We start from the raw sequence: 26424 nt of genomic DNA, 5'->3' as shown, positions 1-26424 counted from the left end.
AAAATCCTTCCACTGGGCAATTACTGAGAACTATTATTTCTTCCCCTGAACCAGCTCCTATTGTGCAAAGATATTATCAACAGATTTTATGAAACCTGATGCAGATTTGAATCCAGAATGGTAGAGAGCATAGGGAAACAGTGTGGAAGTTAAGAATGTTGCTTCAATTCCTAGCTCCATCAGTGACTTTCTTTATGAGGTTGCCCAGCTGAGAAATGCCAGGTTTATACACATGATGAATGGCACTTAGAAGAGGGTACCACAACTTCCCACCCCCACACACACTTCAACCCCTGAATTCCAAATGGTACCACTTCAACCAAAGGGCTAACAGAGGCATTAATCATGGCAGAGCTATTCTCATTTAGATTACATTGGTCAGCATTTCTCTAGATAAAATGTTGCAGCACTGTATCGTTTTACAATAGCATTAGAACGAACTGGAGATCACTCTGAGGCGGGGGAATTTTCAGTCTTAAGGGAAATGAGTGACCTTATTTCACATTTTTGCATTAACACGTCAGATTTCTTGGAGTAATGCCAGAAAAATTCTTTAAGTGAATCCTCAGAGGGACCTTAGTGCCCAAACATAATAATGTACAAAACAACTGTTTTAGTGGGAAGTTCTAGCAACAGCTAACATTGCCATGTGTCTCATTCTTTCCAGAGTGTTAAAAGAATATGTTACAGTTAGCACTCTGTCTACAGCTTTACAACAACTTATATGGGGGTGGGATTCACAAAGGTATTGAGGTGCCCAACTCATTGATTCCAATAGGAGTCGGGTGCCTAAATCCCTTTGTGAATCCCATCCATTCACAGTCTTGTTGAGCTTTCCCTTTAGACATAGGCTATAAATTACAACGACTGACCATGTTAATTTGAATTCCAGACATACAGTATAATACAGAAATATAAGAAAATGAAATTAACTAGAGTGCAACTATTGGCCACTGCTGTATATTTTAATTCAGTTTCCTGCAAACAGTAGGCATTATCTGTCTCCTTGTAAATGTGAAGATACTATTTCACAATGACATTATTAAGGGAGTGACATTTTTCCTACTTTTTACACTGTGCATCTATGCGAGATGCATTACATTCTGGGCACCCCTGGCTCACATTTTTCATAGATTTCAAGGCCAGAAGGGACCATTGTGGTCAGCTAGTCTGACCTCATATATAACACAGACCAAAGAATGTCTCTGAATGAATTTGTATTTGGACTAAAGCATATCTTTTAGAAAAAACATCTCATCTTGATTTTAAAATTTCCAGTAATGGAGAATCCACCACTACACTTGGTAAATTGTTCCAATGGTTAATGACCCTCACTATTCAAATTTATACCTTATTTCCAGTTTGAATTTGTCTAGATTCAGCTTACAGCCATTGTATCTTGTTATACCTCTGTCCGCTAGCCTGAAGAGTCTGTTATCAAGTATTTGTTACCCATGTAGGTAATTATAGACGTCTTAACCTTCCTTTTGTTAAGATAAATAAATTGAGTTCCCTACTAAAAGGGATGTTTTCTAGTCCTTTAATCATGCTCATGGCTCTTTTCTGAACCTTCTCCAGTTTATCAACACCCTTCCTGAATTGTGGACATCAGAACCGGACACAGCATTCCAGCAGCAGTTGCACAACTGCCAAATACAGAGGTAACATAACCTCTCTACTCCTACTCAAGACTCCCCTTTTTATGCATCCAAGAATCACATGATCCCTTTAGACCACATAATTGCACGGGGAACTCATGATCAATTGATTATCCATCACAATCCCCAAATTTTTTTCAGAGTCACTGCTCTCCAGGATAGATTCCTTGTTCCTTGATGTACACATTTACATTTAGCCATATAAAAATGTATATCATTTGCTTGTGCCCAGTTTACCAAATGATCCAGATTGCTCTGAACCAGGGACCTGTCCTCTGAATTATTTACCACTTCCCCAGTCCTTGTGCCATCTACAAACTTTATTAGTGATGATGTTATGCTCTCTTCCACATCATTAATAAAAATGTTAAAATAGCAGAGGGCCAAGAACTGATTCCTGCAGGACTAACTAGAAACACACCCGCTCAATGATCCCTCTCCACTGACAATTACATTTTTAGACCTATCAGTTAGCTTGTTTTTAATCCATTTAAATGTGTGCCATGTTAATTTTATATCATTTGTTAATTTTATATCATTCTAGTTTTTAAATAAAAATGTTGTGTAGTACCAAGACAAATGCATTACAGAAGTCTAAGTCTATGGCATCAGCACTATTACCTTTATTAATCAAACTTTTAATCTCATAAAAAAAGATATCAAGTTAGTTTGACAGGATCTATTTTCCAAAAGCCATGCTGATTGGCTTTAATTATATTACCCTCCTTTAATTTTTTATCAATGGCATCTGTATCAGCTATTCCATTATCTTGCCCAGGATCTATGTCAGGTTGAGAGGCCTATAATTACCCAGGTCATCCCACTGACCCTTTTAAAAAGTGGCACAACATTAACTTTCTTCCAGTCTTCTGGAACTTCCCCAGTGTTCCAAGATTTATTGAAAATAAACATTAATGGTTTAGCCAGCTCTTTTAAAACTCCTGGATGCAAGTTATCTGGACCTGCTGATTAAAAATGTCTAACTGTAGCTACTGTTCAACATCATCATGAGTAACTATGGGAACGGAAAGAGTGTCTCATCATAATATGATATGACTACATCATGTTCTTTCCCCAAACATAGCCAGAAATATTTATTAAACATTTCTGCCTTTTCTGCATTATTACTGATAATTCTACCATTTCCATCTAGTAATGGACGAATACTGTTGTTAGGATTCTTTTTGTTCTTAACATACTTTAAAAAACTTCTTATTGTCCTTAACTCTGCTGACTGTAAATTTCTTCTTGTGTCCCTACACTTCTCTTATCAATTTTCTACAATTCCTAAGATATTACAGGGGCAGTGGCAGAGCTGGGAATAGAAGGGTTCCAGTCCTACTGTATAGGTTACTTTAAAGACCTTTCCTGGTATATGAAATACTTGCTAACTTCCTCATGATGAAGAATGGACAAGTGGGCAACCAGCCATCGCAGGAGGGAAGAGTGAGCCAGCTGACAAACTCCTGAAGATGGAACAGGATAGGATGGTGACCATAGCTCCTCTGAAAAGACAACTCTATGTAAAAACGGACATGGGCATTTTGAGATGGTGGTGGTGCTATTCACTTTGGGGAACTATTACCCTTCAATGCATTCTTTGAAATTATACAAGGAATGTAAATCACTACCTTCTGAACATTACAAGAAATGTGATCTACAGAAAATGTTTGGGTGAGAAATATAACTCCTAGCAGAAGCTCAAAAATAATAATAGGTTTCAGAGTAACAGCCGTGTTAGTCTGTATTCACAAAAAGAAAAGGAGTACTTGTGGCACCTTAGAGACTAACCAATTTATTTGAGCATGAGCTTTCGTGAGCTACAGCTCACTTCATCGGATGCATACTGTGGAAACTGCAGAAGACATTATATACACAGAGACCATGAAACAATACCTCCTCCCACCCCACTCTCCTGCTGGTAATAGCTTATCTAAAGTGATCACTCTCCTTACAATGTGTATGACAATCAAGTTGGGCCATTTCCAGCACAAATCCAGGTTTTCTCACCCTCCGCCCCCCCACCCCCCACAAACTCACTCTCCTGCTGGTAATAGCCCATCCAAAGTGACCACTCTCTTTACAATGTGTATGATAATCAAGGTGGGCCATTTCCAGCACAAATCCAGGTTTTCTCACCCCCCCCCCTTTTTTCCAAAAACCACACACACAAACTAATTTTCACTTGTACAGAACCTTCCATTTAAGGATCTGCTTGTGCATTACAAACATTAATTTAACCTTACAACACCTCTGTGAAATAGGCAAGTATTATCTCCATTTCACTGTCAGAAAAACTGAGGCACAGAGAGGTTGTGTGACTCACCTAGGTCACCCAAGATGTTTACAACAAAATCAGCAACAGAATCCAGGACCCCTGTCTCCCTATCCTGTACCTTTCAAGACCTTCCTTCTTCCTATATGTATTGGTTACTGTCTCCATGACAAAACTATGAGAATACATAAGAACAAACCCAATAACATAGATCAATGCACAATTCTTAGCAGTATAAAGTTACAGTAGTTATAAAAGTACAGTCCCAGCCCGCCCACCCCAGTATTGGGAATTGAAACTGTTATTTCTTTGATCTTTTTTGTCCCTGGAAGGGAATGATTTGATGATGATGAAAGGAGGATACTAGTTCTTCTGGTAGGAGATATGACAGAAGTAACTGCTTCTACTTATGCTTTAAAAGTTTTTATGTTTTTGGATAAACGAACTTGAAAAGTCTTTTCAAATGAGTGTAATGAGAAACCACTACAAATGGGTGCAATAAATTCATTGAATCAAACAACTTTTATTCATTGCAATGAGAAACGATGAGCTGGAGCTGAAACTCCAGTATTCTGCACCATTTCTAAATTACAGTAATGCAATGATTTTAAACCACAGTAGGAAACAATAACAAAAAAGGCAAAACCTATGTTTCAGTTCTACCATTCTCTGCAGATATCTCCAAAGTGTTTTTGATGAAGATACTGTTGAAGCATAAAAATGAAGAAATGAAGAAATGAAGAAAGACTGAAAATAAACATACTTTATTCTCCACACAGTCATTATTTTCTAACCTACTGTCAAGAAAATCCTTCAAAGTGCAACAGTGTATGTCTTTTTTCTGTGGTTAATTTCTGCTTGGATGTAAGTAAATAAAATTCATTAAGAACATCATCAAACTCACCCTTTTCCACCTATAGTCACCTGAGCAAGTTGAATATGCTACTCCCCAGGAACATGTTAATCAGTTAGGTGTGAACTTCACAGCCTAAGTAGGCTAATTTAAACAATAATATGCAAGGCAAATATTAAAGCAATTTTAAGATTACATATGTAATGACAAATCAGGTAATGTGCAATGAGAAAAAGTTAACATTATTATGAAAACCTTGTTTTTTTAATTTCTCTGTCTTTTTTCTGTTTTTAAAAAAATAACCATAAAGTTCCACTAATATTTTGGGCAGGGGGTATTTATTATATTAAAGTCAAACATTCACAGCTTTAAAAAGTAATTTTCTTCTTATCATGATGCAACGTAGCTTAGCTTTGATGAAACAGCCAAAGATATAACATTGCATCTTTTATTCCTCCTGGAGGTAGGACATTCTCACATTCAGACTTTAGTTAAAAATAAAAAAGGTGTTGATATCCTCTGGCACTCTTCCATGGCTAATACTATTATTTAATCAGTCTCTCCTCATGAGAGACAAGTCTAAATTAGTATTAAGGCTAAATTACATCTTTCCTTTAGAAATAATTATTTTTTTGAGGTTACGGTTAAAGCAAGCAGTAGCAGGCTTCCAGGGATGTTTGTTCCTGTAACTTTAGAAATATTAACAGATTTGGGGGATATACAGAAATTAAATGTTTCCCAGAGACTCTCTTACTGAAATGACTGACGTGTTTGTTTCCGATAATTTTCGCCCTAATTTTATGCAATGATTAAAAGTAGTGAGCAAGCTTGCACATAACAGGTGGTGCTAAGAAGCATTATATAATCACAAGAGAGCAATATCAACAATTCTCCCTTCATTAGTACACACAAATTAAAGGAAGAGACAAAAGTGACGTAATTTCCAGGCACTGACACAGTGATTGACTGTACTGCCAGAAGTTGCATGAAATAACTGTACATCTATCTACAGATCTCTCTTTGTTTCCTTATAGTGCATAGCTCTGTGGTAAATTAAAGAGCCCAAGGTGGGGAATAAAAAGGTGTTTTTCTCTTAGACCCATCAGTACAGAAAATCTTGTAGGATGTGAGTGGGATTTTTGTTTGGGTGGTTAACAACATTGATACTGGGGGAAGGTTTTATGGAAAAGGTGTGTTTTACCCTGGTTGCTTAATATTAAGATTGGGTTTAGTCTGGTCTCTTCTGGCAAAATGTTCCATAGCTGGGGTCATGGTCATGGTGATTACAGGTGGTGGTAAGAGAGTCTCTGATGTAACTCTATCTTGATCCATTAGGTACCTTTTGAGTTATGGCCAGGACTTTGAACTCTCCTCTGAAGTGAATGGAAAACTAGACAAGCTAATAAAAGCAGGTGAAATGTGTTTGTAGCAGCCATTGTTGCTTATGAGGCATGCCAAGCATGCTGTACCAGCATCTATCCTTTTGTAGTGCTTATGTCCACCCCCAGGTAGATTTCAGTCGGGAGGTGATCAAAAGCATGGATCACAGTGGCTAAGTTCCCATCAACATCTCCTGGTCAGGTGAAGGTGAAATATGTGTTTTTTGCCATTAGTCCAGATGCTGTGAGGGGACTAGCGGAAACCTCAAGGTTCCTCACCACCCTGACAGTGGTTTGATGCTCTTCATAGGTCCAAATACACTGGTAAATTCTTCAAAGTGCTCCTCCGCATCTTAACTAACACTTCCATCTTCCCTGGACTATGCTCGAAACATATGCTTTTCATTCACCTGATGATTTCTTCCAATTGTTGGGAAATACTGGGAATCGCTTTAAAAGGAGATGTACAGCTAAGTGCCCTCCTCATACCAGTCCCCTTAGTCAATGGTGTATCACAGTCTGTCAAGATGATCTCATGCAGACAATGAAGAAGAACAGAGAGTATTGGGCGTGGAGGACAATGCAGCATAGGACTTGGATGACAAGGACCAAGTTATGCTCTCTGTGTTATGTCTAGTATGAATAAGCAGATCCAACATAGTACTATTTGATTTAACCTCGTGAGATTTCACATGTGGCATCAACAATGGATGATCAACAGTGTTGAAGGCTGCAGAGTTATCTAGCAGTTTCAGCACAAAGACATGTATATTTGTCTAGGGCCTGGAAAAGGTGATGGCTGCATAAGCACCAGCAGAGCCATTTCTCTGCTGTATGCTGGTCTGAAACCTGTGATGAAAACTGCATGATGGCAGAGGACAGATGCTGAGAGAGCTTGGATGCAAGAGAGAGCTGGAGACCAGATGATAACTGATGGTGGCATTAAGGACATTATTCAGGGTCAATTGGACTTCTATAGTCTATAGGGGGTTTTTTAGGTAATCTGACATCTTGCCTTCTTTCAAGGATGATCTGAGTTATCAAGGAAGCCACGTGTTCTTAGTTAGGCTTCACCAGAGGTTTCAAAGATCTACCATTGGTTTAGCTGTCTGAGCAAAGGATTGGGAACCAGGAACTCCAGACCCAAGTACTCATCTCAGCACAGACCCTTACTCTTTTGTGACATTGCATGAGTCATCAAACTTCACGATGCCTAAACTGTTCAAAAGAGACAAGGTGGGTGAGGTAATATCTTTTATTGGACCAGCTTCTGCTGGTGGAACGGACAAGCTTTTGAGCTTCAGAGAGCTCTTCCTCGGGCCTGGAGAAGGTACACGGAGTGTCCAAGCTAAATAAAAGGTGAGGCAAATTGTTAAGCATAAGGGGTTTATGCATGCTGTAGAGGATCATTTAAAATGAAGCAGACAATGAGGGGTTAGAAGACAGTAGGGTGTGTCACAAATTGTTGTAATGAGCTCCTAGAACCTCGAACCTTCTACCAACAGAAGTTGATTCAAAAAAAGATATTACCTCACCTGCATTGTCTGTCTCATATCCTGGGACCAACGGTTATAACAATACTGCAATCAACTATTCAATGCAGATAATACTTTTTTACTCACTGTAGTTATTAATGCTTATTTATCTTACAAGGGTGTTGTAGTAATCAAATCATTAAAAGATTTTAAAGATGTAAAAGGCTATGTAAGTGGAAAGTATTCTTATAGGTACTAATAAATAATAATGAAATTAAGAATCTCATAACTAATAATTTAAAATTAGGGTTCACTGAATACCAGTGAACAATAAATATATTTTGGTACATTGTTTATTCATAACTAAGTGCTACTGGTAAGCAAAAAAATAATTTAGTATGAATTAATTCTGTATGTAAAATGCATCTATAGCTAAAATAGCATTGGAGGAGGTCATTTTTCCTTTGTAGTAGGAAACAGAACTTTAAATACTGATGATAGCTCAATGCTATAAAACAATAATAACAGAAGTTATCCACTTCATAAATTATCTATTTAGTTAATTGTCATAATCATGCAGACAACTATTGCTCTTTAATTATTCAGTAAAAAGCTCCATTCATAGAATCATAGAATCATAGAATATCAGGGTTGGAAGGGACCCCAGAAGGTCATCTAGTCCAACCCCCTGCTCGAAGCAGGACCAATTCCCAGTTAAATCATCCCAGCCAGGGCTTTGTCAAGCCTGACCTTAAAAACCTCTAAGGAAGGAGATTCTACCACCTCCCTAGGTAACACATTCCAGTGTTTCACCACCCTCTTAGTGAAAAAGTTTTTCCTAATATCCAATCTAAACCTCCCCACTGCAACTTGAGACCATTACTCCTCGTTCTGTCATCTGCTACCATTGAGAACAGTCTAGAGCCATCCTCTTTGGAACCCCCTTTCAGGTAGTTGAAAGCAGCTATCAAGTCCCCCCTCATTCTTCTCTTCTGCAGGCTAAACAATCCCAGCTCCCTCAGCCTCTCCTCATAAGTCATGTGTTCTAGACCCCTAATCATTTTTGTTGCCCTTCGCTGGACTCTCTCCAATTTATCCACATCCTTCTTGTAGTGTGGGGCCCAAAACTGGACACAGTACTCCAGATGAGGCCTCACCAATGTCGAATAGAGGGGAACGATCACATCCCTCGATCTGCTCGCTATGCCCCTACTTATACATCCCAAAATGCCATTGGCCTTCTTGGCAACAAGGGCACACTGCTGACTCATATCCAGCTTCTCGTCCACTGTCACCCTTAGGTCCTTTTCCGCAGAACTGCTGCCTAGCCATTCGGTCCCTAGTCTGTAGCGGTGCATTGGATTCTTCCATCCTAAGTGCAGGACCCTGCACTTATCCTTATTGAACCTCATCAGATTTCTTTTGGCCCAATCCTCCAATTTGTCTAGGTCCTTCTGTATCCTATCCCTCCCCTCCAGCGTATCTACTACTCCTCCCAGTTTAGTATCATCCACAAATTTGCTGAGAGTGCAATCCACACCATCCTCCAGATCATTTATGAAGATATTGAACAAAACCGGCCCCAGGACCGACCCTTGGGGCACTCCACTTGATACCGGCTGCCAACTAGACATGGAGCCATTGATCACTACCCGTTGAGCCCGACAATCTAGTCAGCTTTCTACCCACCTTATAGTGCATTCATCCAGCCCATACTTCCTTAACTTGCTGACAAGAATACTGTGGGAGACTGTGTCAAAAGCTTTGCTAAAGTCAAGAAACAATACATCCACTGCTTTCCCTTCATCCACAGAACCAGTAATCTCATTATAAAAGGTGATTAGATTAGTCAGGCATGACCTTCCCTTGGTGAATCCATGCTGGCTGTTCCTGATCACTTTCCTCTCATGCAAGTGCTTCAGGATTGATTCTTTGAGGACCTGCTCCATGATTTTTCCAGGGACTGAGGTGAGGCTGACTGGCCTGTAGTTCCCAGGATCCTCCTTCTTCCCTTTTTTAAAGATTGGCACTACATTAGCCTTTTTCCAGTCATCCGGGACTTCCCCGGTTCGCCATGAGTTTTCAAAGATAATGGCCAATGGCTCTGCAATCACAGTCGCCAATTCTTTCAGCACTCTCGGATGCAACTCGTCCGGCCCCATGGACTTGTGCACGTCCAGCTTTTCTAAATAGTCCCTAACCACCTCTATCTCCACAGAGGGCTGGCCATCTCTTCCCCATTTTGTGATGCCCAGCGCAGCAGGCTGGGAGCTGACCTTGTTAGTGAAAACAGAGGCAAAAAAAGCATTGAGTACATTAGCTTTTTCCACATCCTCTGTCACTAGGTTGCCTCCCTCATTCAGTAAGGGGCCCACACTTTCCTTGGCTTTCTTCTTGTTGCCAACATACCTGAAGAAACCCTTCTTGTTACTCTCATTCATCACCAGTGTTATAGTCTAGCCAAATATTTATAAAATAAAAGCAGAATTTGTCAGAATCTCTCCCAAAAAAAGACAGCAGAAGGAAAGAGATGACAGAGCAATCTCAAAAATTATTCTACAGTTTCATGGCTATCACTGTGATGGGTTAATTATTAGAAAGAACATCTGACAAACACCAACAAGTCCTAGAGCCAGAGGGCAAAAATACTGGGTTACCCTAAGAGATTAAGTCCAGTCCTGAAAAAACAGAAACTAATTTACCTGTTGTGATCAATTACCTTCTTTTCGTTAACATTTCTGAAATGAGCTGGACAAATTTATGAGTGAGACTGTATGATGGTGTTGTTTGTGAGGCTAAATGAAGGGCTCAACCGCCATGGGGCCCTCTTCTGGTTTATGTCCTATGTTCCTAAAACCTCATGCTTCAGGGCTTTGGCCAACTACCTACAGGTGTCAGGAAGGGATCACCCGCAAAATGTATTCTGGGCTTTTTTTTTTAATCTCCTTCCTCTGAAGCATCAGTATGGTCACAGCTGGAGATGGGACATTGGGTGGGGTGGGCTGGAACTCTGAGGTGACACTGAGCATTCTCTCTCACAAGTGTTTGGCTGTCTGGTTTTTGCCCAGGTAATCAGGGTCTATCTTATTGTCCTATGTGGGGTTAGCAAGGAATTTCCCCCCAGGTAAGATTCACAGTGACCGGGGGAGAGGTGGAGGGGAAAGGGGGCATTGAACTTCTTCAGCAGCATATGAGTATGGGTCACTTGCCATGAATATCTGGGTATATCTCACTTAAACATATTCCTGCCTTTGTGGGGGTTCCAGGCACGGGGCGGGGACATCTTGGTCCTACTATTCTCTGCCTGTGGCACATAATAGTCTAGCCTCCAGTGGGCTGTAATACTTTGGTCTAATTTCAGTTGTTGGGTTTAGTGTGTAGATACTGGGTAGTGCTGGTGACCTCTGATATACAGGAGGTCAGATTAGATGATCCAGTGGTCCCTTCTGGCCTTAAACTCCGTAACATTATGAAAAACACCAGCAAGATAAAAAGCTTCACTCTGTCATGAAAATGGAACTACAGCCGTCTCTCTAGCGGGTTCATAGATTCCAAGACCAGAAATGACTAGTGTGATCATCTTGTCTGACCTCCTATAAAACACAACCCATAGGATTACTCTGAATTAATTCCTGTTTGAACTAAAACATATCTATAAACAATCCTGTGTAATCTTGATTGAAAAATTAACAATGATGGAAAATTCACCACAACACTTGGTAAATTGTTCCAATTCCTGATTAATCTCACTGTTAAAAACATACACCTTAATTCCAGTCTGAATTCAACTTCCAGCCACTTGATTGTGTTATACCATTGTCTGCTAGGTGCTATTATTCACTTGTACTATCTCTGCTTACCATCTGTTGAGCAACCGCTGGTACCATCACTGGAACAGTAACGCATTTCAATCCTTTGTCTTCCCACCTCTAGCAAATTTGGATCAGGCAAGCGTGCCTTGCAAGTGTATCGGAATCGTTGTTCATAGTGGCCACCGTTGTCTGAGATATTGACCGGAGTCCAAGGAGTCCAGGGGGTGGTCTTTTTCAGCTCTGGACAGGGATTGGTGTTACAAGGTTGATACTCCTGGAAGTAAATGATCAATTGTTTATATTTACAGTATGGTACAGAATAAACAACCTGACAAGAATTTTGATCCCATCTCCTTCTCCTCCAATCTTTATCCCCGCCAGTGGATTTTGAATTCTAATAACCCAAAGGTTTTTTCTACTTGGAGGAATATATATAGAATGGGCTAGAATCACAAAGGAATTTAGGAGTGGTGACCTGAGTGTTGCCATGCCTAACTTGTGTTACCTAGAAAAATTACCGGGATTCACAAAGCTTGAGTTCAGCACCTTGACTCTGTATACAACGAATAGGGAGAGACAGGCACCTTTCAATGGGGTTTACAAAAGCCAGCACATTAGGCAAGTCCTCACCTAAGCTAGCCAATAGGAGGTGCCAAGCCAAGGAGTGTATCCAAAGACCCATCCCTCTCTTGGAGGTAAGTGTGGGCTTCAGGAAGACATCACCCTCTGCTTGGAAATTTCTCTCTTTGTGGGGGGAGGGTGGATAGGGAGAGGAGGAGCTCCAGATAACTTTCAGTCCAGTGGTTAGGGCACTCACCTGGGATGTAAAAGATGCCCACAGTTCAAGTCCCTTCTCCACATGATGGGGAAAAGGGATTGGAGCTGGGATCTACCACCTTTCAGGTGAGTCCCCTACCACTTGGTTATGGGATATTTTAACATGGGGCTCCATCAGGCCTGTCCTACACCTAAAAGTTAGGTCAACTTAGCTATTTCACCATAGGCGCTGACTCCGTGGGTGCTCTGGAGCTGGAGAACCCATGAGAAAAAATTATGGGTGTAGTGGCCTCACAATCAGCTCCTCCCCCTCCCTCCCAGTGCCACCCGCCCACCACAGATCAGCTGTTCAGTAGCCTGCAGGAGGCCCTGGGGGAGGGGGATGGAGCAAAGGTGGGATGAGCTTGGGGAAGGGGGCAGAATGGGGTGGGAAGAACAGGGGCAGGGATGGAGAAGGGGCAGGAAGAGGCAGGGTGGGGTGAGGCCTTGGGGGAAGGAGTGGAGTGGGGGCAGGGCCTGGGGCGGAGTGTGGGTCCAGCACCCCAAGAGAAATTAGAAAGATGTGGTGTTTTCACACCCCTGAGTGTAGTTAAGCTGACTTAAGCCTCAGTGTAGACACCCCTTGGTCGATGGAAGAATTCTTCCCTCAACATAACTATCACCTCTAGTGGGGATGCATTTACTATAGTGACAGAAAAACCTCTTCTGCTGCTGTAGCAAGTGTCTAAACTACAGTGGCATAGCTGCAGCATTGCAACTGTGCTGCTAGAGCACCTGTAATATAGACATACCCTTGGTCTCTCCTGTTAAAGCTGTTCCACTGTGGATAATGCATAAAATAAATGGAGCAGGAGAACTGGATCTTGGGTCTCCCAGCTGAGTGCTCTAACCATCAGGCGACATAGTCATTCTCTCTCTCAATAATTCTTGCATTATTTAGTCACAGTGGAACAGCTTTAACAGTAGATAGACTGAAGCAGCCCAACACCAGAATATCTCATAGCCCAAGTGGTTAGGGCACTCACCTTAGGGGCAGCAGACACAGTTCAGATCCTTTCTCCCCCTCAGGTGGAGGGGAGACTTGAACTGGGGGTTTCTAACTTCCCAGGTGGGTACCCTAACCACTGGGCTAAAGTTTATGAGGGAGGTCCTCTTCCTGTGCCCCTGATGTTTTGTGTAAGCTCACCTATATGGGGCCAGTCAGGTAGGTGACACTTCAGGCTAGATAGGCAGAAGAAAATCTTTCTTGCCCCAGATTGTACACTGCTCTGGAGCTTAGGTAATAAAGCTCAACTTTAAGGGTATTAGCTAGGTCTATAATTAAACAGTAGTTAAGATATTTATACATTTTCAGATTATAAAGCATTTGAATAAACTGTAAATAAAACATACAAACAAACTATTAATTCCCTTAATCACATTTGCCAGTATGCAGAAAAGCAACTTACTACTCCATATGGATTTATCTATGTATATGGGACAAGGGACTCACACATACAACCCTAAAGACTTCAGTAGTGTTACATGAGTGTAACTGAGAGCAGACTTTATCTCAGAGAGTCATATCCATAACTGGCTGTTTCAAAAATGATAATTTGATGACTTTCTCTCAGCTCTGAGATACAGTATTTAATTTGCTTATTTATGTTGAGTGTAAATATCATTTATCAAAATGTCAGAGGAGGAAGTACAATAAATTTAGATGTCCACTGCTGCATAATTGGCCTATGTCTTTTCAGTCATCATTTTCAGTTCTCTTTCCTTCAAAAATATATTGTAGTTCATGTTTAGTATCCAGGTCCTATGGTGCTGTACTAGAGTGAGTCTATCTCCCAGTTTGAGCGTCACTGAAATAGAAAGAGACCTTAAATACAATGGGTTGAATTCTACTCTCTGTTTCACATATCCAACCCCACTGAAGTAAAAACCTGGATGGGTTTCCAGAAAGGCTGTATGGACATACAGGATGGGCCTTTTTCTCCACTGTTTTGTACGTGTGTAGTCATTACACCAGTGCTAAATCAGAATAGTAAGTAGAATTTTACACCCACTTTGCATGGCTGTAAATGACTACACATATTACAATGCAGTGGAGAATCAGATCCCACATGCTAGGCCCCAGTGCTCTATGGCAAGGTGGAATTTAATTCTGTGGCAACGACTCTGGTTTCTGTAGCAGTTTCCTATAAACTAAAAAATATAATTGTTTTGCTGAATTAAATACAAAAATGAATATTACAAGCAGCATAGAGACCTCTTTGTTATTTACTTTGATAACAAAAAGTTTATTTTACACTGTCCTCACTCACACTTTCAGTCTTCAATATACTGCAGATTTTTGTATTGATATTGCCCAACTGCATGACAGAAGATGTCAGGGTGAAATGGCAGGTTTTGGCAGCCAGGTATGGGACAGGTATGAGACAAGGTAACATTGTAAATGTCAACATTATTCACAACCTACTGAGATGAGTGGGGCAATTCACACCTTTTAGAACTATTGTTTCAGGCTGTCTGCATATTCAGAAAAACTCGATTGCAACAGTGTACCCTCAGGTGTGGTCTACACTTAGGGCTTGTCTACACTTGAAACGCTACAGAGACACAGCTGCAGCTGCACAACTATAGTACATCAGTACTGTAGACATTACCTATGTCGACGAGATGCGTTCTCCTCTGTTGGCACAGATAATCAGCCTCCCCAACAGGCAATAGCTAGGTCTTTCGAAGAATTCTTCTGTTGACCTACAGCTGTCTACACCAGGGGTTAGGTCAATGTAACCGCATTGCTCAAGGGTGTGGATTTTTCACACACTGAGTGATGTAGCAGAGTTGACCTAACTTTTTAGTATAGACCAGGCTTTATAAGTTATATCAGCATAGCTACATTGATCAGGCATGTGAACAAAACATAACCCTGACCAACATGGCTACACCGGCAAAAACCCCAGAGTAGACTTAGCTGTGTTGACCCAAGAGTACTTCTACTGATGTAGATAATGTTGTTCAGAAAGGTGGTGTATCTACACCAACACAAAAATGCCTTCTGTTGATAAAGGCTCCGTCTACCTTAGAGGCACTATTAGCACTAGCTATGCCAACATAAGCTATGTAGTGCAGACACATTTTCAAGGATTTCTTTGCAATCCAGAAGGCTAAAAACATATGTCCTGATTCACCACTGTGTTACCCCAGCTTTACTTCACTGAAATCTGTGGAGTTAAACCAGTGTTAAAACTGAAGTAATGCAGTGGTGCGACAGGACCACCATTTTTTGTTTAAACGGAAGGTTAGGCCTCATCTAGATTTAAAATTTAGTTTGACGTAGGTATCGTGCTCAGGGGTATGAAAAATCTACACCGCTGAGCACTGTAGCTATGCTGGTTTAACCCCTGGTGTAGACACAGCTCCAAAAATCCTTCAATCCACCTAGCTACCATCGCTTGGGTAGGTCGTGTTCCAACAGAAAAATCCCTTCTATTTCTGTAGGCTGCGTCTATGCTATGGGGTTATGCCATCATAGCTACAGCACTGTTGTTATGATGCTATAATCCCTGTAGTATGGACACGGCCATAGATTTTGAAGCGCAGTTCTGCAGCAAATTGCATGGCAAATTCTTGGGTTGCAGAATCACAAGGACCCTGCCCGTGTGTCTGCGAAGGAGGCTAAAAATTCAGAGAATACAAGTTTTTCACTCTTTACATTGACTGACACCTAAAGTAAAACAATGTGAATTAAAAATAGTGATAGTTGTTGCATCTGTAATAAAATTAAATATTAAATGTGATATTGGCAATATATTTTGGTCCTATCTATACATAAAAACATAATGAAATAATATTATTTAATAGAACAGGATATGCATCTATTATTGTAATGCCAAGATTGCCCACAGTTTTTGCGTTGTGTGATTTCAGTAATATATCAAAGGTAAGTATCCATCAGCAAAAATGGATAGCAACAACATTATGTGCAAAAGATATTCTACTTTAAATTGCAGATGGAATTTGAACTCATGGGGTTTGAACTAAGGGTCTGTTTAATTGCGGTGTAAATGTTTGTATTCGGGCCCCTACAGGACCCGAGAGCCTGGGCTCCAGCCCAAGCATCTACACAGCAATTAAACAGCCCCTTAGCCTGAGCCCTACAAACCAGAGCCAGCTGCCACAGGCAGCTGCCAACATGGAAATAAGTTTGACGGAATATTGCCTCTGAAAGAGACGGTGCACAGAATAAATGATAGAATATATAGCAGACTGAATACATCCCATTATTTTCTGATTCAACTATAGATTCAAGACTAAAGATGATTAAAAGTACACTGTAGCATATTTTAAAAAAACACACAACTCTATTTGTTAGCTGCTACAGTTACAAGTAATAAAACCAGTTTTCTATAGAATATTCTGTTTCCTATTTATCTTTTTTCTGTTTTCAATTTCTTTATTGTTTCTTTTATGCATACAGTATCTCCTTGTTGCGTGCACTTCTTTTGTTCTCTTTTCTGTTCTTTTTCTTTGTGATCTACGGAGGTAATCTCTCAACATACACAAGACAGCCAAGTCAGCATTAATAACCCATTAAAATTCACTCATGACACGGATTGTCTTTTAGGATTTACTCTTAATGTACTGCATCGGCGGGGAGATTATTACTAAAATATTCTCTTGGAACTGTAGAATTGTATATCGATTCCAAATACTTCTGTGTTTCAAGTTACTCTTGTTGTTTGTTTCATTGTGCACTAATTATATCATTTTACAAAATTCAATAGCTGTAGTTTTGATGTGGTAGCTGAAACCTTCTCATATAAAGGACCAGAGTCTCATCTGGTATAAACGAGCAAAGTTCCACTGGGTTCTGGCCCAAAATATTTGTTTCATGTTGTCATAAATATAAAGGGAAGGGTAAACACCTTTAAAATCCCTCCTGGCCAGAGGAAAAACCCTTTCACATGTAAAGGGTTAAGAAGCTAGGATAACCTCACTGGCACCTGACCAAAATGACCGATGAGGAGACAAGATACTTTCAGAAGCTGGAGGGGGGGGAGAAACAAAAGTTTTTCTCGTCTGTATGATGCTTTTGCCAGGAACAAAAAAGGAATGGAGTCTTAGAACTTAGTAAGTAATCTAGCTAGAGATGCGTTAGATTCTGATTTCTTTAAATGGCTGAGAAAATAAGCTGTGCTGAATGGAATGTAGATTCCTGTTTTTGTGTCTTTTTGTAACTTAAGGTTTTCTAACTTAAGATTTTGTAACTTAAGGGATTCTCTATGTTTTGAATCTGATTACCCTGTAAGGTATTTACCATCCTGATTTTACAGAGGTGATTCTTTTACTTTTTCTTCTATTAAAATTCTTCTTTTAAGAACCTGATTGCTTTTTCATTGTTCTTAATATCCAAGGGTTTGGGTCTGTGTTCACCTATGCAAATTGGTGAGGATTTTTATCAAGCCTTCCCCAGGAAAGGGGGTGTAGGGTTTGGGAGGATTTTGGGGGGAAAGATGTTTCCAAGCGGGCTCTTTCCCTGTTATATATTTGTTAGACGCTCAGTGGTGGCAGCAGTATGAGTCCAAGGGCAAAAGGTAAAATAGTTTGTACCTTGGGGAAGTTTTAACCTAAGCTGGTAAAAATAAGCTTAGGGGGTTTTTCATGCAGGTCCCCACATCTGTACCCTAGAGTTCAGACTGGGGAAGGAACTTTGACACACGTGGAAAGAAGTAAAGAATCCAGCAGAAAAAATCATTAAGCAGATGCAAACGGAATGGACCAGTAAGCTGCCTGAGGGTATGTCTACACTACAATTAAAAACCCATGGCTGGCCAGTGCCAGCTGGCTCGAGCTCATGGGTTTTAACTAAGGGGCTGTTTAATTGCGGTGTAAATGTTTGTGTTCGGGCTCCTACAGGGTCCTAGAGCCTGGGCTCCAGCCCAAGCATCTACACAGCAATTAAACAGCCCCTTAGCCTGAGCCCTACAAGCCAGAGCCAGCTGCCACAGGCTGGCCACAGGTTTTTAATTGCAGCGTAAACATACCCTGAGAAAAGATAGGGATAGAAAATTCAGCAGCCACAGAGCCTGTCAGACATCTTCTGTGTTTTACCCCAGCATCAGCCTCATATGTTTCCTGCACTTGTCAAGATAAACGCACTATAAATTGAAGCTCTTCTTCTGTTGGGTATTATGATGCCATTATATGCAATTTTTTACCTTTGTTTGTCTGTCAAATCCAAAGTTCTTGAGTAGGCTGAAATAGCCTTTTTCTTCAAGAACCAAAAGTCTTGGATGCATTCAGAAACATGTTCAATTGAACTTAAAATGAATGTGCTTTTTATATTTTAAAAAAAATCTAAATTGCTCTATATGAACACAATTTTAGACAAGCAGAAACTCTTCTCAACTTCTTTTAAAAGAAAAATTGATTACAATACTATATATTCCTACAGCTAAAAACAAATCACAAGTACTGTATACCAGGAAACCAGCAAAATATCATTATATAAAGCTAACTTAGTCTATTGCCATTTTCTTCATATTTTGCACACTATAATACAGCTTCAAAAACTTGATCTGAATGAACACCTGGGACCCACTGTGCACAGACCCTGAAACAAAGAGTCTTTTGCACTGCAAATTTCACAGCTATCCTGTGTTTGTGGTGTGCTTACTGCTTGACTGAAATATACCCTGTGGTCTGTTTGTTTGGGGGATCGTGTGCTGAGCCTAGCAGCCTGCTAAGCAAGGCTGAGAGCTTCTTAAAAAGGCTTTGATCTGTAAGACCTTTAGCACCCATCAACCCTTAACCAGGGGGTGGGGCTACTCAGCAAGACTGTGGTTTTAAAAAGCCTGCTCCTACGTGACCAGAGGAAATAGTGACCAGGAGTAACTAACAGGAGTTCTGGGAGAGAGTTTAGAGGGCGAGTGGGGGGCTAGATACACTTAACATTTTTTAAATTTAAGACCAAAAACACCTTCTGATAAAAACCAAAACAACAACAACAAAGGAACAAGCTGCAGGAGTAAAAATAGAATGCACGCAGAAGTCCAGCAACACAGAAGTCCAGAGTGGGGGCTACCCAGTTTATTGCACTCAATGCAGAATGTATGATTATCGGCCCTATGGGCAGGGGGCATATGTGTGCATTCGGTGCAAGGAGCTTCTGGGCCCCAGAGACCGTGTACAGGCTTTGGAGACCAGAGTGGCTGAACTGGAGGAGCTAAGGGAGACAGACAGGTACATAGACGAGACTTTCCTGGACCGAGTAGAATGACCCCCACTTCGGTCTGACAGTATATGTGCTGTTGAGGAGGATGAAAGTTTCAGGGAAGGAGAACCTCCAGCTGGAGCTAAGGAAAACGATCCCATAGTTGGGATCCTCCTTTCAGATGATGTTGTGGTATCCTCTTGCACTGCGGATACCTCTCTAGGGGAGGGAACTCCAGTTATTAGGAAGAGACAGGTATTAATAATGGGTGGTTTGATCATTAGAAACAGATAGCTGCGTTTTCGATGACCAGGAAAACTGCATGGTGAGTTGCCTGCCTGGTGCGAAGGTTATGGATTTCTCGAGACATCTAGATAGAGTTCTGTGTAGTGCTGGGGAGGAGCCGGTGGTCATGGTATATGTATGTGCCAATGACATAGGGAAGGATAGGAGCGAGGTCCTGGAGGCCAAATGTAGGCTGCAAGATATGATATTGAAGTCTAGGACCTTCATGTTAGCTGTGAGGGATTCCCCCAGGGTGCCACCTGGAACTGGGGTACCACTGAGCCTGCCTGACCCACCAGCCTGGGCTCCCTTTACACTGTACTGCTCTGACCAGCCTGCCAAGCCCTCTCCCAGGCTCTGGTCTGCACCTTCACCAGCACACATACAGATAGGGACACACCCAGCTGCAGAAACATACAGATGCTGTGATCAGCTCTGCATGGGAAAGCTTCAGCTGAAGAACTTCCCAGCCACTTAGGCAGAGTGTAAACCCAAAATTATACCATCTTGCACTGCACAGGGAACTGTACAGTGTAAACGGAAATGCACCCCTCCCTCAATACGGAGAGGAATATACACAGCTTTCTTCCCCAAGTTATAGCTCCCACACACTGGCTTGTGATAAAGCAAAAACAAATGTACTAACTACAAAAGATAGATTTTAAGTGATTATAAGAGATAGCAATCAAAGCAGATTACCTAGCAAATAAACAAAAATGTAATCTAAGCTTAATATACTAAAGAGGTTGGCTATGAGCAGCAACTTCTTACCCTAAATGATGATTTAAGCCAGTTGCAGAGATTCTTAAGGGCCAACTGCCCTTGCTTGCTGTTTAAAAATGCCAGGTATTCCTCTCGCAGGCTAGAAATCCCTCTCCTACATGGCTAGCTTCTGGGCGTCCATCTCTTTGTCTTGCAGTTCTAGGGCCCTTTGGTGTGCACCTTCTTGTCTGGCATTTTCTGCTTCCAATTCTTTTATTTGTAATTGTTTTAATTCCACCAGTCTCGTGTTCCTTCTCCCTCTCTTCTGCTTAAAAGCTGCCAAGCTCCAGCTTATTGCTAGTTTCATTTTCACTCATTTTCCTGCTTTTCTATCCCTACTTCCCTTGCCCGAAACAAGCAAACAGAAAATAACAAACTGGTAACCACTTTGACTGATTTCTAGCAACCACACTTAAAACTCACTTAAAATCATTACCAGTGTCTCAGAGCAACAAACTGTGCATATAATCCTGCCTTCTACGTCACTGTGATGGGTTCACCCTGGGGTGTCACCTGGAACTGGGGTACTACTCAACACTCTGACCCATCAGCCTGGACTCCCTCTCACACTGTACTACTGTGGCAAGCTGCAAAGCCTTCCACCTTGCACTGTCACCAGTATTCATACAGGAAGGGAAACACTCAACTGCAGTTACACGCAGGCTCTCTGACCACCAGTTTCCCAGCCTGGGACCCCAGAGCAATACCATCCTGCCATGGTCAAATCTGTCCAGTATATGGGTTTAATACCCGGTCCGCCTCCCCTCAACATGAAGAGAACAATGCATATTTGTGGTAACCAAGAAGATATTTTCCCCAAGCACTCCTGTTAAAGCTCACTGGTTTAGATAAAAATATAAAATAAGTTTATTAATTACAAAAGGCTAGATTTTACATGATTATAAGTGATAAACAGATCAAAGCAGATTACCTAGTAAATAAACAAAATCGGAAATGGAGCTTAACACGCTAGATAAGCAGGATATAAATTAGGAAATTCTCACCCTGAATGATAAACAGGCTGGCAGATTCTTAAAGCACAAGCTGCCTTGGCTCTGCAGCTTGGGTTTTCCAGGTTTTCATACACAGGCTAGAAATCCCTCTAGCCTGGGACCATCACTTCCCACAGTTCAGTCCATATTCCTCAAGTGTGTTTTTGTAGGGAGAGTGAGGTCTCATCGTAATGGCATTATCCCTGTTTTATATCTTCTTCCCACTTGCTAGAAAGCTCTTTTGCTGTGACCTGGGTCAAACAGTTCCCATTGTATGGTGCTATCTCTGAGAGGTTTCTGTTGAACACACTTCCTGTGGTAATCCTTGTGCTTGTGTGCATTCCTTCAATAAGCCATTAACATTGTTTGTCCTTTTCACTGTTGTACCTGAAAGGCTGCTTGTTGGTATTTTCAACCTCACATCTTTCAGTAACACATACGTAGCCAAACTTCATAACTTCACATACAACAATAGAACATGCAAACTAATGAGATATTAATGTCTAGAAGACCAAGACTTTTAGAATGATACCTCACAAGGTGCACTTTGTACAAAATACATCCTAAGTACATGACAGTGGTGAATACTGGGGTGCCAGGATGTCACTGTAGCATTCTTAGAAATGATTCCAGTTCCACAAGCAGGGCCAGTTAGACAGGCAGAACTGCAGGGTCCCAATGTGTGGATAAGACGATGGTGTAGGGAGGAGGGGTTTAGATTTATAAGGAGCTGGGGAAACTTTTGGGAAAGGGGGAGCCTATACAGAAAGGATGGGCTCCACCTAAATTAAATGGAACCAGATTGCTGGCACTTAAAATTAAAAAGGTCGTAGAGCAGTTTTTAAACTAAGGGCTGGGGGAAAACCAGATGTGAAGGAGCAGAGACAGCCCTTTGGGGAGGATCTATTAATGGAGATTCTCTATGTTCAGTAAGGAGGAGAGGATGGAAGATAATAAAATATGGGTAGGATCTAACAAAAAACAGTCAAATGAAAAAAAGAGTACCATTCAATTACATCATGAAATGGGAGATAGCTAAAAGGTGACACGTTCTTAAACTGCTTATATACAAATGATAGAAATCTAAATAATAAGACGGCTGAAATAGAGTGTCTTGTATTAAATGAGGATATTGATATAATAGGCATCACAGAAATTTGGTGGAATGAGGATAATCAATGAGACACAGTAATTCCAGGGCATTATATGTGAAAGAAAACAGAATCAAATGAAGTAAAAATCTTAGATGAACCAAACTGTACCATAGAATCTAACTGGATAGTAATTCCATGCTCGAATAATAAGACTATAGTAGCAGGGAAATACTGCCGATCACCTGACCAGGATAAAAAGAAAAGGAGTACTTGTGGCACCTTAGAGACTAACAAATTTATTAGAGCATACAGCTCACTTCATCGGATGCATACAGTGGAAAATATAGTGGGGAGATTTTATATACACAGAGAACATGAAACAATGGGTGTTACCATACAGACTGTAACAAGAGTGACCAGGAAAGGTGAGCTATTACCAGCAGGAGAGTGGGGGGTGGGAACTTTTGCAGTGATAATCAAGGTGGGCCATTCCAGCACTTTACAAGAACAGTAGGAGGGGAAATAAACAAGGGGAAATAGTTTTACTTTGTGTAATGACACATCCACTCCCAGTCTCTATTCAAGCTTAAGTTAATTGTATCCAGTTTGCAAATTAATTCCAATTCAGCAGTCTCTCATTGGAGTGTGTTTCTGAAGTTTTTTTGTTGAAGAATGGCCACTTTTAAGTCTGGTTTCAGAGTAACAGCCGTGTTAGTCTGTATTTGCAAAAAGAAAAGGAGTACTTGTGGCACCTTAGAGACTAACCAATTTATTTGAGCATAAGCTTTTAAGTCTGTAATCGAGTGACCAAAGAGATTGAATTGTTCTCCGACTGGTTGTTGAATGTTACAATTCTTGACGTCTGATTTGTGTCCATTTATTCTTTTATGTAGAGACTGTCCAGTTTGGCCAATGTACATGGCAGAGGGGCATTGCTGGCACATGATGGCATATATCACACTGGTAGATGTGCAGGTGAACGAGCCTCTGATAGTGTGGCTGATGTGATTAGGCCCTATGATGGAGTCCCCTAAATAGATATGTGGACACAGTTGGCAACGGGCTTTGTTGCAAGGATAGGTTCCTGGGTTAGTGTTTTTGTTGTGTGGTGTGTGGTTGCTGGTGAGTATTTGCTTCAGGTTGGGGGGCTGTCTGTAAGCAAGGACTGGCCTGTCTCCCAAGATCTGTGAGAGTGATGGGTCATCCTTCAGGATAGGTTGTAGATCCTTGATGATGTGTTGGAGAGGTTTTAGTTGGGGGTTGAAGGTGATGGCTAGTGGAGTTCTGTTATTTTCTTTGTTGGGCCTGTCCTGTAGTAGGTAACTTCTGGGTACTCTTCTGGCTCTGTCAATCTGTTTCTTCACTTCAGCAGGTGGGTATTGTAGTTCTTACAAACGTTCCCATCCCCTGCTCTCCTGCTGGTAATAGCTCACCTTTCCTGGTCACTCTTGTTACAGTCTGTATGGTAACATCCAATGTTTCATGTTCTCTGTGTATATAAAATCTCCCCACTATATTTTCCACTGTATGCATCCAATGAAGTGAGCTGTAGCTCACGAAAGCTTATGCTCTAATAAATTTGTTAGTCTCTAAGGTGCCACAAGTACTCCTTTTCTTTTTACAGATACAGACTAACACGGCTGCTACTCTCAAACCTGTCATTATGACCAGGATAGTGATAGTAACTGTGAAATGCTCAGAGAGATTAGAGAGGCTATACAAATAAAAAACCTCAATAATAATAATGGGGAATTTCAACTATCCCCATATTGACTGGGTACATTTCACCTCAGTATGGGATGCAGAGACAAAATTTCTTTACACCTTAAATGTCTGGTTCTTGGAGTAGCTAATCCTAGAACCCACAATAGGAGAGGCAATTCTTAGAATCATAGAATCATAGAATATCAGGGTTGGAAGGGACCCCAGAAGGTCATCTAGTCCAACCCCCTGCTCAAAGCAGGACCAATTCCCAGTTAAATCATCCCAGCCAGGGCTTTGTCAAGCCTGACCTTAAAAACCTCTAAGGAAGGCGATTCTACCACCTCCCTAGGTAACGCATTCCAGTGTTTCACCACCCTCTTAGTGAAAAAGTTTTTCCTAATATCCAATCTAAACCTCCCCCACTGCAACTAGTTAATTTAGTCCTAAGTGAAGCACAGGTTCTGGTCCAATAAGTGAATATAGCTGGACTGCTTGGTAATAGTAACCATAACATAATTAAATTAAACATCCCTGTGGTGGGGGAAAACACCACAGCAGCCCAGCACGGTAGCATTTTATTTTATAAAGGGGAACTACACAAAAATGAGGATGTTAGTTAAACAGAAATTAAAAGGTACAGTGCTAAAAGTTTCAGAGTAACAGCCGTGTTAGTCTGTATTCGCAAAAAGAAAAGGAGTACTTGTGGCACCTTAGAGACTAACCAATTTATTTGAGCATGAGCTTTCGTGAGCTACAGTTCACTTCATCGGATGCATACTGTGGAAACTGCAGAAGACATTATATACACAGAGACCATGAAACAATACCTCCTCCCACCCCACTCTCCTGCTGGTAATAGCTTATATAAAGTGATCATCAAGTTGGGCCATTTCCAGCACAAATCCAGGTTTTCTCACCCTCCGCCCCCCCATACACAAACTCACTCTCCTGCTGGTAATAGCCCATCCAGAGTGACCACTCTCTTTACAATGTGTATGATAATCAAGGTAGGCCATTTCCAGCACAAATCCAGGTTTTCTCACCCCCGCTCTCCCCTCCAAAAACCACACACACAAACTCACTCTCCTGCTGGTAATAGCTTATCCAAAGTGACCACTCTCCTCACAATGTGTATGAAAATCAAAGTGGGCCATTTCCAGCACAAATACCAGCAGGAGAGTGAGTTTGTGTGTGTGTGTGTGGGGGGGGCAGAGGGTGAGAAAACCTGGATTTGTGCTGGAAATGGCCCAACTTGATGATCACTTTAGATAAGCTATTACCAGCAGGAGAGTGGGGTGGGAGGAGGTATTGTTTCATGGTCTCTGTGTATATAATGTCTTCTGCAGTTTCCACAGTATGCATCCGATGAAGTGAGCTGTAGCTCACGAAAGCTCATGCTCAAATAAATTGGTTAGTCTCTAAGGTGCCACAAGTACTCCTTTTCTTAGTGCTAAAAGTGAAATCCCTACAAGCTGCATGGAAACTTTTTAAAGACACCATAATAGAGGCTCAATGTAAATGTATACCCCAAACTAAGAAACATAGTAATAGAACCAAAAAAATGTCCACTGAGCCTAAACAACAAAATAAAAGAAGCAACGAGAAGCAAAAAGACATCCTTTAAAAAGTGGAAGTTAAATCCTAGTGAGAAAAATAGAAAGGAGCATAAACTCTGGCAAGTGAAGTGTAAAAATATAATTAGGAAGGCCAAAAAAGAATTTGAAGAACAGCTAGCCAAAGAGTCAAAAAGTAATAGCAATTTTTTTTTAAGTACATCAGAAACAGGAAGCATGCTAAGAGCCAGTGGGGCCACTGGACAATTGAGATCCTAAAGGAGCATTCAAGGACAATAAGGCCATTGCAGAGAAACTAAATGAATGATTTGAATTGGTCTTCATGGCTGAGGATGTGAGGGAGATTCCCAAACCTGAACCGTGCTTTTTAGCTGACAAATCTGAGGCACTGTCTCAGATTGAGGTGTCATTAGAGGAGGTTTTTGAACAAATAGATAAATTAAACAGCAATAAGTCACCAAGACCAGATAGTATTCAACCAAGAGTTTGAAGGAACTCAAATGTGAAATTGCAGAACTACTAACTGTGGTTTGTATCCTATCATTTAAATCAGCATCTGTAACAAATGACTAGAGGATAG

At 41.0% G+C, this 26424-nt stretch overlaps 1 protein-coding gene across 5 annotated transcripts in view; it reads right to left on the bottom strand.

Annotated features, from left to right (window-relative positions):
- The window catches only part of SEMA5A (semaphorin 5A), a 659545-nt gene that overhangs the window by 59294 nt on the left and 573827 nt on the right, over positions 1 to 26424 (bottom strand). For all 5 annotated transcript variants that reach the window (XM_084619687.1, XM_084619686.1, XM_084619685.1 and 2 more), the window contains one exon: positions 11501 to 11726. In XM_084619687.1, coding sequence (XP_084475813.1) covers positions 11501 to 11726 — 226 coding nt within the window. The remainder of the gene's footprint in view (positions 1 to 11500; positions 11727 to 26424) is intronic.

This window comes from Lepidochelys olivacea, assembly GCF_965140295.1.
Source record: "Lepidochelys olivacea isolate rLepOli2 genome assembly, chromosome: 2".
Taxonomy (NCBI): Eukaryota; Metazoa; Chordata; order Testudines; family Cheloniidae; genus Lepidochelys; species Lepidochelys olivacea.
The sequence above is the reverse complement of the archived record's forward strand: the minus strand, read 5'-3'. Positions and strand labels throughout refer to the sequence as shown.